General features: G+C 35.2%; 2 protein-coding genes across 6 annotated transcripts; one reads left to right on the top strand and one right to left on the bottom strand.

Moving 5' to 3' along the window:
* The first annotated feature begins 2,278 nt into the window (after positions 1 to 2,278).
* LOC121992293 (AT-hook motif nuclear-localized protein 10-like) lies at positions 2,279 to 7,490 on the top strand. 5 transcript variants are annotated; one of them, XM_042546579.1, is made up of 8 exons: positions 2,329 to 2,343; positions 2,438 to 2,472; positions 2,897 to 3,370; positions 3,455 to 3,529; positions 4,096 to 4,148; positions 5,091 to 5,222; positions 5,482 to 5,643; positions 7,140 to 7,490. In XM_042546579.1, the coding sequence occupies exons 3-8, from the start codon at positions 3,118 to 3,120 to the stop codon at positions 7,242 to 7,244; spliced, it is 780 nt and encodes a 259-aa protein (XP_042402513.1). In that variant the 5' UTR covers positions 2,329 to 2,343; positions 2,438 to 2,472; positions 2,897 to 3,117; the 3' UTR covers positions 7,245 to 7,490. The 5 variants fall into 5 exon arrangements, with proteins under 5 accessions (XP_042402508.1, XP_042402509.1, XP_042402511.1 ...); XM_042546574.1 differs by having other exon boundaries at positions 2,279 to 2,343; positions 2,897 to 3,529; XM_042546575.1 differs by having other exon boundaries at positions 2,282 to 2,343; positions 2,972 to 3,529.
* A 166-nt stretch (positions 7,491 to 7,656) lies between these two features.
* LOC121992292 (short-chain dehydrogenase/reductase family 42E member 1-like) lies at positions 7,657 to 15,211 on the bottom strand. Its single transcript, XM_042546573.1, has 5 exons — positions 14,963 to 15,211; positions 14,141 to 14,483; positions 11,108 to 11,379; positions 8,925 to 9,124; positions 7,657 to 8,257 (listed from the first exon to the last, which is right to left on the bottom strand). The coding sequence occupies exons 1-5, from the start codon at positions 15,150 to 15,152 to the stop codon at positions 7,823 to 7,825; spliced, it is 1,440 nt and encodes a 479-aa protein (XP_042402507.1). The 5' UTR covers positions 15,153 to 15,211; the 3' UTR covers positions 7,657 to 7,822.
* Positions 15,212 to 15,466: the final 255 nt, after the last annotated feature.

Raw genomic sequence — 15,466 nt, 5'->3', positions numbered from 1 at the left:
GCTGATACAAAGGTTTTTTAGCTGTCCTATCCAAAATTTAGGGTAAAATCTTTGAATAAGATATCTGATGTGGATGCTTTTATTATTTTGTCATTGTTGTATGATTACATTGAAGCTATTGATGGCAATCATTTTTCAGCAATAATGCCTGGACATAATACTAATAGCTATCATAATCGTCATGAATGATTTTTCAAAATGTTTTGATAGTTTATAACTTTGATTTAGAATTCATATATGTGCTCAATGGGTGGGAGGGATCTGCCCATGATTCAAATATTTTGACAAATACTTTATCAAGAAATAACGGGCTTAAAGTTCCACAAGGTATATATATTTTGTTCTATATGTTATTTGCTTATTTTATTTTGTAATTTTTAAAAATTGCATATGTTATTTATATTTGGTCTAGTTTTATAAGTAAATATTTGTTTAATGGATAATGGATGTCCAAATCGGCGTCAATTTTTTTTCTCTATTTTGAGGTGTGTAATATCATCTCTAGGAATTCACTGGCCAAGGTCGTCACCCAGAAAATGAAAAGGAGTTGTTCAATTTTCATCATGTCTCATTGAGGAACGTCATTGAGGGGGTATTTGGAATATTTAAATCATGATTTAAAATATTCAAAACAGCTCATCCATCTTCATATACTACATAAGTCAAGCTTGTTTTGGCTTGTGCTGGATCGCATAATCTTCTTCGCAAGGAGTGTCATTCTGATGAATTTATAGTTGAACTAGATAATGAAGCTTCATTAGCCTCGCCAAAATAAGTTCATGATGTTGATTACTTTGATCAATTATTTGATGGTCGTCGTTTGATCATAAAGAAAAGATAAATACTAAATTGTAAAATAAGAGGTTAAATTGTAATTTTGCGATGAAAAAGATGATGCCTCACGGTAACGATCAACATCATGAAGGCTTTTTTTTTTAAGAAATAACTTTCAGAGTGTGTTTGGTTAGGGGTTACCTCTGGTAATCTTGGTTATCTATCCAAGGTTATTGATGAAAATTCTGTTTGATTTAGATAATCCACAATTCCTATGAATATCTTCCACATCACTAAAACGTTAGCAAAAGGGGGAATCCGATTACCTCGAAAGCGTAGGATTTTTCTTCATTCCGGGATTAACAATAAATCTTTTCCAAAATTATCCTGCGGTTTTGCGGACGAGGGTAGGTGATCGTCTAGTCTAGGAAGGAGCAAAGGCGGGGGATGACTCGTTTTGCATCGGATTGCTAGTGATCAGAGGCTTATCAGGCGGCGCTGGCAGCTTGCGGAGGAGGCAGCGCCGGCTGCTTGCGGAGGAGGTAGTGTCGACGATCACCTCTAAACAATATCCTATGACAAAACCATGCAGGACATGATGATGGGCAACACTAGAGGAGGCGACATCAATGACTTGTAGAGGCAAGACTGACGACTTGCGAAGGAGGTCGCGCCGACGACTTACGGAGGAGGCGGTGTTAACAATCACCTTCGAACAATGTCTTACGACTAAACCATGGAGAACATGACGATAAGCAGTGATAGAGGAGACGACATCGGCGATTTGCAAAGGGGTTGGCACCGACAACTTGCGAAGGAGGTGGGATTGACAGCTTGGGGAGGAGGCGACACTAATGATCGCGTGTGTGAGGGAGTAGCGACGCTTGGAATTGACACAGTAAAAAGGGAGACTCCAAGAAGAAATTTAGAAATTTAGGTTTTTAATTATATTTTAAAAAATATAAATTTATTTTAAATTTTAAAAATTATAATTCAATTATGTTTATGTATTATATATTTTATCAACTTATTAATTAATATTATTAATTAAATTTATTTAAAAAAATTAATCAAATATCAAATTGAAACCCGAATAATACAATAAATATTAAATTAAATTAAATTATATTATTATTTAGAGTTAAATTAAATAATATTTTATTTCATGTAATCTTAATTTTATAATTATCTGATAATCATATAATTAAAATTACATATAATAAAACCAAATATACTTTTAGGGAATTAAAACCAGAGCTTGAGGAACTAATTTCTTAAGGAGTAGGGTTTGCTAAATTTTTCCGATAGAAAGAAATATCTTTCACCGTTTAATAAACTTAACAATCAATTATAAATTAATCCCGTAATCTAATTAGCTTTAGACTGGATGAACTTAATCATTCTTTACTAAAGGAAAAGGTAAATTTTAATTTTGTCAAATAATTCAATTTAATCTCGTATTAAGATATTGACCCTTTTTAAAAACAATAAAAAGACAATAATACGTGTATCCATGTGGTGCTCTCCAGCTGCGAGGGATTCTTCCACTGAGATATCGTCTGCCCCTCGGTACGCTTATCTTCTTACACCTTCCACATTTTAAAGACTTTTTTTTTGGAACTGATTTTGTGTTTATTTTCGTTTTTTTTTTTTGGGGAGCAAGTCGAGTGGAAAGAAGAAGGCTGGCGACCAGATCTCGTAATTTCTCTAATTTTTCTCGTGGATTTTCCATCGGAATTTGATATTTAGGGTTTATTTTAGGACCTTTTTTATTTTCATTTTCCGAAAACCTAAAAGGGTTCGCTAAACTAAATCTTATGAGATATTTTTTTAATTAATTAACCAATATTTGCCTTCTAATTTCGATTTTCACATTTTATTTTACCGAAAAAATTGGTCGTTCTTCATCAAAAGAAAAAAAAGAGAGGCCTTTTTGAAACGCGATCGTTTGCTCAGACCGTTTTTCTTTCTTTCTTTCTTTCTTTTCTTCTATTTTTTTTTTTTAACAACTGGTTTAGGGTTTCAGATTTCCTCTTCGAAATCTTGTATCTTTTAAGCTAGATCTCTAAGATAGCGCGATTTTGATGTTGTTTTTCCTTTTTTTTTCCTGTGTTATTTGCAGGAACTGCAGAAAATATTTGAGAAATCTGCTTGAGGATTTTACAACTTCCTTTTTTTTTTTTTTGTAAATGTACAGAACTCCTAAGAGATGTATCAGGAGAAAAAAAAATTCCGATCTTGTTGCATTTTTCTTGACGATGGATATATCCCTCAGTTGATGTTTGCTGCTGGGCTCTCACTGTCGGGCCTGTAGCAGTCTCGAACTATAAAAGGTGTCGATCCATGGAAAGGAATCAGTCTCCTCTCTTCAATGCGAAGCTTGTCGATCACGAGAATGGCGTTCGTGTCTATGAACCACCAGGCAGTGCCAGTGATACTCCTGCGTATCAAGTAGTGGCGGGTGGTGGCTGGAGTGCCAGTGCCACTCCTCCGTTCCAAGGAGTGGCCGGTGGCAGCGGTGGTCTTTCTTCCGGCAATAGCTCCGGGGAGTCATTCAAGAGGAAGCGTGGCCGTCCGAGGAAGTATGGTCCAGATGGTACGCCCATTCTTGCTGTGTCCCCGCTTTCCAGAAGTCCTGCTCCTCCAACGTTCTCTCCGGCGACTAATATGGCAGCAACAGTTGCAGCGGAGGGTGCCAAAAAGTCTAGAGGCCGTCCACGAGGTTCAACCAACAAGAGACACATAAAGTCACTTGGTAATCTACATTCTTTGTTGCAATTGGATTTTTTTTATTGTATTTCTCTTTTTATCTTTTTCTACCAACACAAGTTCAAAGCTTTATATAAATTTTGCATCTTATGATTTCTGGTGGATCGAAGCAAGACTTGCATATCCCAAGTGTTTTCTCCTATTTCAGACGCTTTGAAAGGCAAAGCATACTTATTGCCTTGTGCTTTTTAATGTTACAAGCACTATATGCTGTAATTTGTGTTATAGGTTGGTTTATTGTTTGGAAAGGTTTACAAGTTCTCCATGAAGTTCGATGTGGATTCTTTCTTGGTAGCGCCATGAGGGAAATCATTTGGATTTATCTAATTCTTGGTATTCTATTTGGTTGAACATGGTTGCTATGCCTTTTTCATTATAATTATGTTGTTTAATAATCTTCAGGATTGAGGCTTTACTCTCGTATGAATATCTATTTGGCTCTAGATATTGCAGCAAATGCTTTTGTTGCAAACTTTGATAACATCTAGAATTGCTCGTCTTTTGGGCACACTATTGGTATTTGTGTTTATTACAAGGAATAGTTACTTGTAGGTTCAACTGGGACTGGATTTATGCCACACGTCATAGCAGTTCAAACTGGAGAGGTAAGATTTTTTTTTTGTTTGTTATGTTAAAACTAGTTCAATACCATGTGCTCGCTTTGTCATGGAGAATATATCATTTGTTTTAAGATCATTTAGGCTCCATTTGTTTCACCTAAATTTTCTGAAGAGTAACTTATTGAATAATGTTTCTGAGCAGTTTTTGACCTTTAAGGTTGTCTTCATTGAATCAAATTTCTTGTACCAGGCATTTTTGTCAATTTTGAGTGCTGTTTAAAGTTATCGTATGTTTTGATCAAATTAGAGTGACTAACATTTACTCTTAGTCTAAGGTCTTTAAGCTAAATGTGTTTATTAGCGCTAATAATAAAAAATCTAATGATGCTTATTCATGAATGGACCTACTGAGCAAACGAGATTGAAACTGTGCCAAAGCAATTAGGCATACATTGAATTGCTGTATTGTCAGTGTCGTTTTTGAGGTGTATGATGTGGCATTACATTGTTCCACATATAATTGGGTTTAAGGTAGGATTCCCTGTCACTGCCAAGTGCACAGTAGCCAGTAGGTGAAAAAACAGGAACACATTTTGTCATCTCATGGTCCTACTCTAATTTGGTCTCAATTATACTCAATTACAACCTATACTGTTAAGAAGCCATGGCCAATCTCCTGAAAAACAAGTCAAAGAGGGATTTGTATGTGTGAGATCCATACGGAAACCGATCTTAACTTAGACTTGTGTTTATTCAAACGTTCTCATGAGGCATAAATCAGTGATTTTGACAGAGATAGATACAACCAAAGCATTATTATGTTCTTTGGGGGCATCAACATTGAATATTTGTTGCTGTGCCCACTATAGATTTGCAGGTTAGATGAAATAAACCTCACAACTCTTAGAGATCATGTTGCTTGTAATTTCAATGCTTTTCTAGCTCAGAGGATGTTAACTTTCATATCTATCTGCTGGTACTTTTCAGGATGTATCAGCCAAGATAATGGAATTCTCGCAGCAAAGCAGACGCGCAATTTGTGTTCTGTCGGCAAATGGTGCAATTGCAAATGCTTCTCTCCGTCAGATTTCTACTTCTGGTGGTACTGTTACTTATGAGGTTAACTTGGAACCTGCTCTCTCTATCCAATTTAGTATTGCAACCTTAGATGTGGTTTTGATGTGCGCTTTTCCACCACCACTTCTTATCACGTATAAGCTGATATTTTCTATCAGGCCAAGTTATATATGTGAGAAATGGTTAGCTACTTTATTTTATGTTGTTCTCTGGCATTATCTGGCGCTACTGTGCAGTGACTTCCAATACTAAAAAAAATGATATATTACTTGTTTGCATTTTTGTGATGTCCTATTAACAGGGTCGTTTTGAAGTCTTGTCACTCTCTGGATCATTGCTGCTGAGCCACAGTGGAGGTCAGCAGAGCAGAACAGGTGGTCTCAGTGTTTCACTAGCTGGTCCCGATGGACATGTTATAGGCGGCGGAGTGGCCGGTGTGTTGATAGCAGCTTCACCAATGCAGGTAATTCTTGATATTCTCCTAGTTAGAATACCTGTTCTGGTAGTACATAACATAAATGTGTAGCTACTACTTGTTTCAAGTTCTTTTTTTTTTCAAGAGAATGCAAGTTGATGAAAACTCAGACCATCTCTTGTTTTAGCGCTTCCTTTTATCTTTCTAATTCAGTTCCCCCATGCTACATGATCAACATGTTTCCCAATCAATTTTTGAGCATTTTTTTTCCCTAACAAGGAAGGGGAGCCTTGGCGCAACGGTAAAGTTGTTACCATGTGACCAAAAGATCACGGGTTCGAATCCTGGAAACAGCCTTTTGCAAAAAACAGGGTAAGGTTGCATACAATGGATCCTTCCCCGGGACCCCGCATGGAAGGAGCTTCGTGCACCGGGCTGTCTTTTTTTTTCCCTAACAAGCTCAACTGAACATTCAAAGACCTCGTGAGCATTTGTATCTTCTAGGATTTGAAACTTCTCGCAGGTTAGGGAAATTATGCAACATCTTGCTAACCAAAGCAGTTTATCAGATCCCTTTGTGAACTTATTTTAACTTAGCCCTATACTTTTTCAAGGAAGAGTGTATGAGCCAAAAAAAAAAAATGCCCTAAAATTGTCTAGTTCGGTAAGTTCAACAACTCTGCAATTTAGCTTGTTATTTCCTTGTCAGTAAACCATATGTTTTGATTTTTGCTCGTCATCAGCGATTCATTCAACAACATTGGTATTTCTAAACATTTTTTATTTAAAAAAATTAAAAACACTGTACTAGATAATATTTACAATTATCAGATCCCTTTGTGAACTTATTTTAACTTAGCCCTATACTTTTTCAAGGAAGAGTGTATGAGCCAAAAAAAAAAAAGCCCTAAAATTGTCTAGTTCGGTAAGTTCAACAACTCTGCATTTTAGCTTGTTATTTCCTTGTCAGTAAACCATATGTTTTGATTTTTGCTCGTCATCAGTGATTCATTCAACAACATTGGTATTTCTAAACATTTTTTATTTAAAAAAATTAAAAACACTGTACTAGATAATATTTACAACATCTTTAAGCAATTTTATTTTACATGCACTTGCTTTTGTTCTTATTAGTTTCACGTAGTGTGCTATTGCCATCTTACTAGGTTTCCTATAATACAAAGAAGGGAGGGGAAGAAATAAGTTAAGGGAAAGTCATGGTGGACTCATCTTTCCTTCCGTTATATATATATATGAGGGTTGTTAACCTAGTTATCTTATGGTGCTCACAAGGTAAGCATTTTTTTTTTTAAGCTTAGGGGTTAGAATTTAGAATTTAGGATTTAGATTATAGTATTTAAGCTAAAGAAATAAAAAAAAATACACATGGTGAGCATCATAAGGTAAGTAGGGTAACAACCCTATGTGTGTGTATTCCTTTTCTCTCAAGTTTTTCCTACCTCTTTCCTCTCCCCTACAATTTCTCATACTTGACCGAACTTGTCTAATGCCATCTATATCCTAAAGGATCAAAAACATTGCAGGTGATTGTCGGCAGCTTTACTTCTGAAGGGAAGAAGGAAACTGGACACTCCGGTGCAAAAGACTTTGAAATGCTCGCTTCACTTGCTGAGAGCTTCTCACCTTGAGCACTGCACCTGGCTGCAACACACAATGAACTAATTATCATCTGTAGAGTTTCCTAGCCATCCCCAAAATTGCAGCACACTGGCTGCATTCGCAAAATCTGAATGCATTTTTACTATGTACTCATCTCTGTATCTGCTGTAAATTTATTGTACCTAGCTAAGATATCACCTGTGTTACAAGTATCAATTTGTATGTACATGTCTTTCTCTATGTGAATATATGACAAGATTTGTCTTTAGTTTTCATTTGAATTCTTGTGTAGCCTTGGTTCTGAGAAGCACACTTGAATTTTTCTTTTGTTTTGAAAACCAATTGTTTCTTTTAATTGTAAATATTATGTGAAGTTGTTTGATGCATAATCCTATTTGTTTGTTGTCACTTTTTGAGCAATTTACCAATACATCAACCTTGTAACTATAAACTATTAAGATAAAATTCTCCCATGTCTTAATAGAGCTATTATACAGATTCAAATTTCGCATATGGCGATAAGCGACTCTTTGATTAGTATACAAAGCCTTATGAGAGTTGTGTTCATTTATTAAATGGGCAACCTAAACAAAGAGAGGCAGCAAATTCAATTCTGTGCTCTCTTCAACAAAAACCTCATTGAGAAAAAACCAAGACAAACAGTTTGCCAAAACCACCCTTTGGAATTTGCAGGATCGACTTTGCTCGACAGGTGCAATGCATAAAGCCCTTCGCCAACATGCAAAGCTACTGATACAATGAACACAAGTCTAACCATCCACAAGGATCGGAAGAAGAAAAGACCAAGGGCTTGTGTCCAGGCTAATGGTCCAATGGGAGGTAGGAAAGCCGCAGAAAACAGCGTAGCCATCCCGATGACGACAAAGATCCATACATAGATGGTTGGGCCGTCCAGTTCTTTTCTTTTCCTATCTTGCCAATATGCAATCATGGCCTTCATGCCCTCGTCTGGACTCACAATTGGTATGTAGCCTAGCTCTTGCCTCGCTTTCAGTATAGAGAAGTAATGAGTCACACCAACCTGTTCAAGATATCAAAAATTTCATACTTCACTGTATTTAGCACCATAAATAAACATTATGCCCTCCTTTTAGGCCACAACTTGTTTTTGTTTTCACAAAGAACTGCAGAAATGAGCTTCTATTGGTTGAATTTGTTACTGAATCAGGCAAATGAGTGTCATGTAACATGGCAAATCTTAGAAAACTAGGGCATAACATAACAAGGTCATGGCAACTAATAAGAAGTATGCAAATTGAAAAGAAATTTATACATCTAACAATTACTAAGGGATATATAGCAAGGACTAGAAAATCAAAATTTTTCTGTTTGCATTACGTACTGCTAATATTTGATACAACTTGAAGACTAACATATATCTTGTTGCCTAGGATGTATGTTCTGGATTTGCTAATACATTGACACAGGAAAATGTAAATAATAAAAGAGACTCTGCATAGTGTTTGCTTATGCAGAGTAGTTTGAAGACGCACAGTAGTAAGTTTGTCTGTTCTAGAATAATCAACTTCTGGACTGGTTTAAGATACAACATACATAACTGCAATGAATCAAAGGCGAGTAGCAATTCAATTATTGGTGCTAACTTCCCAGAGCTGAAGTTTTTTCGGAAAAAAAATTGAAGCAATAACTGAAATATCCAACAAATGCTAGTGATTAACTTTATTCACCTTGTGAACCTCAGCTGGAAGAAGCAGAGGCTGGGGAAGCCATCTATGGTTGAGCCATGGATATAAAAGTGTATAGATGACCCAGAAAAATCGAGCCATAAACAATGCATGATGGACATCCAGTGTCATTCTTGGCATGACATAATCCAAACTCCGCAATAAAGGCTTGATGATAAATTCGAATGTATTAACAGGTGAGCCTGAAGAAATAAGCAAACAGACTTTCAAATAACTCATTACATTTGAAGAAACAACTATCAAAGTATGTTGAATAATTAATTTGATATTAAAGTATAAAAGATGTCTGTATGACTGGAATCCACGCTACAAACAAAGCACAATGTGCAACAATGATTCCCTCAGACTTCCCATTATCTCAATTTTGAAAATAACAAGCTTACGATGTTATCACCAACAGGCTTATAATTAGCCAAAAAGGACTAAAAGAAAGCTTCACACGTACATGAATTTATTTAATAGCGTGTCCAAAACAGAGCCAGTGTCAAAATACTGAAATTCAACAATGAACGTTGCCCTAGTATATTTAGAATATAAATTATTTAATTGTATTCCAAGATTTTCAAACTAAATACACATATATACAAGATATGTTCCTTACCAACTTTTCCATGAAAGTATTTGTTACTTCAAAAATGAGTTACTTTTTCACTTAGTTGTATCAAGCATTCCTCGTCAAATCAGTGAGAACTTCTGAGTTGGGGATGCACAACACCAAATACATCTGAGGCACTAAATACCACCATGCAATTTGCAATAATTATGACAAGGCCAAGCATAGTTCGGTGGAAAAGAATGCTTTGGGAAGGATTAATTTAGTTAACAGACTCACAATTCCACCACACTGCTTTTTTTGGAACAATAGGAAGGATTATTGTGAGTTTGGGCCTTTATGCCACTAGCAAACTTTGTTTACGGTTATATCCTTGTCAATATCAAATCTTTAAAACATTTTGTTAATCTTCAGCCAATTCAACTTGTCTAATTATATGATCAGTTAGTTGTTTCTAGATATGTTGATATAATCTCATATTATTTCTTTTAAAAATATTTATTGGAAGAGTTACACCTAATTGCTCCAATTAGCATTTTTTTTTTTTTTTTTGCAAATGCCTGCACATTTCTCACCTCTACTAAAACAACTTTTTTTCTATTAACTGTTTTCTAATTGCACAACATTGTGAACTATAAAATATAACTATTCTATCAAAAATAGTGTAAAATTTTCTTTTACTGTAAGTAGCGCACAATGTTCACAAAAGACTTCGAAAGTTGTTCTCCTTTTCAACCATCCACTCTTAATAAGATTAATGATATAGTCCTCAGTCCTTAATATCATATTTAATGTCGTATTGTTGTTTATTGTTGTCAAGTCATGCTTATTCCAATTATTTCGGGTTAGTTATATGAATCATATCCCTCCAAGTGACCTCTAGGCAAGGATACAACATCAGCAATATTCAAATTGATTATTGTTGTTGAGTAATAAATTTAAAAACCTAAAACTCTTACTTGCCAAAAATTCATGATTCATTTAATTGTCCTCTCAGCCAGTTTCTTCTTACTGAAACTACATTTCATATACGCCTTTTAGTTATACCATCAGCTTAGCTTTTAAAATGTCTCCAGGATACAAACTATGAGTTTATACTATTGAAAGTCTCATCAATTAGAACAATATTATCTGCAAGGACATAATGGGTAGGATGTAAGTCTTAAACATGTCCATGTATTTTGGAAACAATTAAGTAGCGAATGACCATTTAAGTGGAAGCAATTAAGTAGCAAAATGACCATTTAAGTGGGGTTAATATTCTAAAACTTAAGAACCTAAGTTTCATAAATATGTAAGCTTTTTCTTTTAGAAGTCTTATACTACCTATTGATTAAAAATAATAAATTCTTACTAGTTATTTGTTAATAACAACGGTTCAGTGGGGTCAATAGACCTCATTGGTTGCACTGAGACCAACGTCCCTATCTAGCTGTGATTCAGAATTTTTTGGTGACTAGGAAAAGTATCATTCTTCCTACCATGTAGTTATAAGACTAAGAAGTCAAACAGCATAACAGAAACAAATGCACCTAGATTAACATGACAACATTAATGACTAAATATATAAGACTTTAATAGCTCCAGATGTATGTCCATGTTTTCTAGTTACCATCAGATATGAAATAGGGTTGCCCAGCAGCCACAACATGCCCTTCTCTGCCAGGGATGTCATCCAAAAGTCCCATGCTTGCCAATATCAGAGCGTGAACTAAATTGTCCACATAAACCCAATCTGTCTTCACATTAGGACTACCTACTTTGAACAAAGCCAACCCCAACTTTGCAAGGGAAAGAATTCTTGGAAAATGTCTCTCTTCACCAGGTCCATAAATAGCAGCAGAACGAATTGCACAAGTATAAAGACGAATACTGTTTTTTTTCCTGTAGCAAGAAAAAATGGATAGAAGAGCCATAACCAAAGTCGATGCCAAGTTAAATGTTATGGATTAATTAGGAAATGGTGTGTAATGATCGTACAGAAGTATCAATTTGATTGGCAAAATATAAGCTGGACAACGTAAACTGTATCAAGCATGTTGGATGTCTTCAGACAACTTCACACCCTATCACATTCGTTTCAAGTTACTTTGTTTCGACGATGAATACTTTAAAGGTAAAACTGACAATCTAACACAAGAAAGCCTCAAAAATAACTTCTTTGCCTTGAGTATGCCGTTAATCACAGGAAGGAACAAGAGAGACACAGGAGTCCTTGTTCAAGGAGAAGCAGCTCAAGAAGAAATCAGATTTGCTGAATTTATAGTTTTGACTTATTTTTTCAAAAGAGGGACATTCATTTATATAGCCAACTATTTTCTAATTCTAATTTCTAAGGATTTGAAATTAGGATCATATAAGATATGTCGTATAACACGTGTTATTTAATTGCATCTTATCATTAGACAAGTAAAAGACATGCAATTAAGTTCATGTTTTGTTTAATCCATGTGCAAAGTAAAATGAAATGAGAAGGATAAGTGATTCCTTGAATAAAAAAATATGTTAATGCTTATATCGAAAATTGGATAAACAGGGGAAAGGATATTTACAAAATTGCTAAAACGAAAGAGAGGAAGACAAGAGATCTTATCTAAATAAGATGTATTAAAGATGAATGCAATAGGACACTATTGAATGATAAGGAAATAAAAGGACGATGGAAGATATATTTTCATCAATTTTTCAATGAAAATTTAGGTAAACAACTTAACTTAGGTAATTTAAATAGGTCAAATGAGTATAGAAATTTAAATTTTTATCGTAGAATTTAAACTTTAGAACAAGTTTTAAATGAGATGTAAAATGGAAAAGTAGTTGAACCTGATAATATTCTAATAGAGGTACGAAGGTCCTAGAAAAATAAGATATTGAATGACATACAAAGTTATTCAATTTGATATTGAAAATAAAAAAATATCAGATCTGATAAGCATTCAAGTTCCCTTATATAAGAATAAATGAGACATACAAAATTGTACAAACTATAACTAATAAGTCGTACCATGAAACTTCAAGAAAGAATAATAGAAAAAAGACTAAGAAAGGAGACCATGGTGACCGAAAATCAATTTGGAATTAAACCTGGAAGATCGACAACAGAAGTTATTTTCTAAGACAACTAATTGAAAAGTATCGGAACAGAAGTAAGATTTATACATGGTATTCATTAATCTAGAAAAAACTTATGATATACATGGTATTCATTAATCTAGAAAAAACTTATGATAAAGTTGGAATTATACGGAGACTTCTAGAAAAGAGAGGTGTTAACATAATGTATATTGAACTAATTAAGGATATATATGAGAATGTAATGATAAGAGGACAGACTTACCGAAGTGTTTCCCATAAGAATATAACTACATCAAGGATTATCTCTAAGTCCTTTTTTACTAATCATGGAGGAACTCACCGGACACATCCAAGATACCATACGTAATGCTTGTTGTTTACAAATGATATTGTTTTGGTAGATGAGACATGTGAAAGAATAAATGTTAAACTCAAATCATGGCAGTAAATGCTAGAAGTGAAAGGTTTTAGAATTAATAGAGTAAAGACATAATATATGAAATTTAAGTTTAGTAATATTAGACGTAATGAGACAATTGTTACGATAAAAGATGACAAGTTGTAGGTTTTAAGTATTTAGAATTATTTTTGCAAAAGGATGGAGAGATTGAGAGAGGTCTTACGTATAATACAAGCAGGATGGTTGAAATGGAGGAGAACGTCAAATGTTCTTTTTGATTGTAAAATACCTCTAGACTAAAAGAAAAGTTTTACAAAATGGCGATTAGACCTGCTATGTTATATGAAGTTGAATAATGGGCTATGACTCAAACAAATGAGCAGAAGATAAGAGTTATAGAAATGAGGATGTTAAGGTGGATGTGTAGACATACACGAATAAACAAGATAAGAAATGAAAATATTAGAGAAAAGTCAAAATTGCACCTATTGAGGGAAAACTCTGGAAGATACGTTTAAGATGGTACGAACATGTACGTAGACGACCAATAGATGCTCTAGTTAGGTGATGTTAAACTATGACAAATGTTCACATCAACCGAAGAAAAAGAAGACCAAAAAAGACTTGGTTAGCAACAATAAAATAAGATAAAATTTATTTAAATATAAATGATGATATAGTAGGGGATATAGCTAAATAGCGTAAAGGGATCCATATAGCCGACCTCACCTTGTGGGATAAGACTTAATTGTTATTGTTGTTGTTGTAATAATCTGATTATTATAAGCTCAGTTTACATGTGTATTTAATGTTAGATAAATTCCATTAATATTATCTCATATGCATCCCCGTATCCACCCACGTAACATATGCCTAAAGCAATTACCCCAGCACAAATTGGCTGCATGTAAAGTCATTTATAAGTGTTAAATAATCAAAACACAACCATAAGCATTAACTGAACCAAGGATTGATTCAACTACCACAATGAGATTCAACTTAATTTGATCATCCTAGAGTTATTCATTGTATTTTTCCTTCAATTATAAATACTAGATCTTTGCCTAAAAAGTGTCTTCTTATATGAGATTATGATTGCTTTAATAGTTTCTAATGAACAACAGTTTATCATACAATAGCAGAAACATGAGATTTTGTTCAAAAGCTTACTTGGAGGGGCGTCCATTACTTTTAAGAACCAGCTGTTCTGCTATAGATTTACTTCGACCATACGGATCAACATGCTCATCAAGTGAAAAATATGGTAACGATTCATTCCCATTCATGATCTCCTTTCCTCCAAATATAACATTGTATGTACTGACATAAACTAGCCTCTTGATACCAAACTCATGGCATACGTCCAGTATGTTGCAGGTTCCATTTATGTTAACTTCAAAAGCGCGCCCAGCTTGGAGCATTTCTTTCCCAGACATTCCATATGAAGCAAGATGGAAAACACAATTCGCACCCCACAAAGCCTTTTCAATATCTTTTTTCTTATTCACATCCCCTGAAAAAATTAAGATACTTTTAGTATTCATACATGTGCTTCCACGGTCATCACAGCAGCGCCAAAACAGCATAGGCCAGTGCCAAGAGCAGCTCTTGGGAAGTGAGATATAAATTCTTATTTTGCCTAACCGATTAGTTATGTTTTCCTGCTGCCCTCTCATGACAATTAAAAACGAAAAATGGAGCACTGATACCATTTCATTACTTTCCAAACAAAATCAGATTTAAATTCGCTGTTCCGATAAAATCTCCATGTTGGACTAGATGAAAGATCATAATTCAGAACGCAATACGAATAAATCTTCGCCTGACCAACTCAATGCCCCGATCCTGAGTAAGTAAAAAAGTCGACCTCTGTATCGCTACCATCAATTTCATGAAATTCAAGTAAAATTAAGGAGACCGGAGAGAATTTGACAACTGCAATAAGCACGAATCGAGAGGTAGGAAGTAAGAGCGAGAGAAAAAAAAATGAACCTTGGATGCAGCGTACGCGGGCATTACGGAGATCGGCGGACCAGGGGGAGGAGGCGCGGAGGTCGAGGGATCGGACCTCGGCGGCGCCACGGCGGGCGAGCTCAAGGCAGAGAGCCGCCCCGACGAAGCCCTGCCCACCCGTCACCACGAAGGTGTTCCCCTCGATGCCCTCGTTCTCGCTCAGATGCATCGTCTTCCTCCTCCGTCCGTCACAAGCGCTCCCTCTCCCATCATCATGACTTCAAGTAGTGAGAAGGAGGCGATGCGCTGTATCATCTGGCATACGGTACAGGGTGTCAGTGGCCCTTATGTCCAGTAACAAAGCAGGTAAACGACGGGTGCGACGGCTGGTTTCATATTATTTTGTTCTTTTTTATTTCTTCCTCTTCTTACATTCCTTTCCATCTTTTTCTTTCCTATCCCTTACAATTTTTTTCCACTTAAATTTCTTTCCTTGTAACTCCAATCCATCCTTAGTATATAATAAATGATGAATTTTTTATT

Source organism: Zingiber officinale, chromosome 6B, assembly GCF_018446385.1.
Source record: "Zingiber officinale cultivar Zhangliang chromosome 6B, Zo_v1.1, whole genome shotgun sequence".
In the NCBI taxonomy this organism is placed as follows: Eukaryota; Viridiplantae; Streptophyta; class Magnoliopsida; order Zingiberales; family Zingiberaceae; genus Zingiber; species Zingiber officinale.
This window is presented reverse-complemented; position numbering and strand designations above follow the sequence as displayed.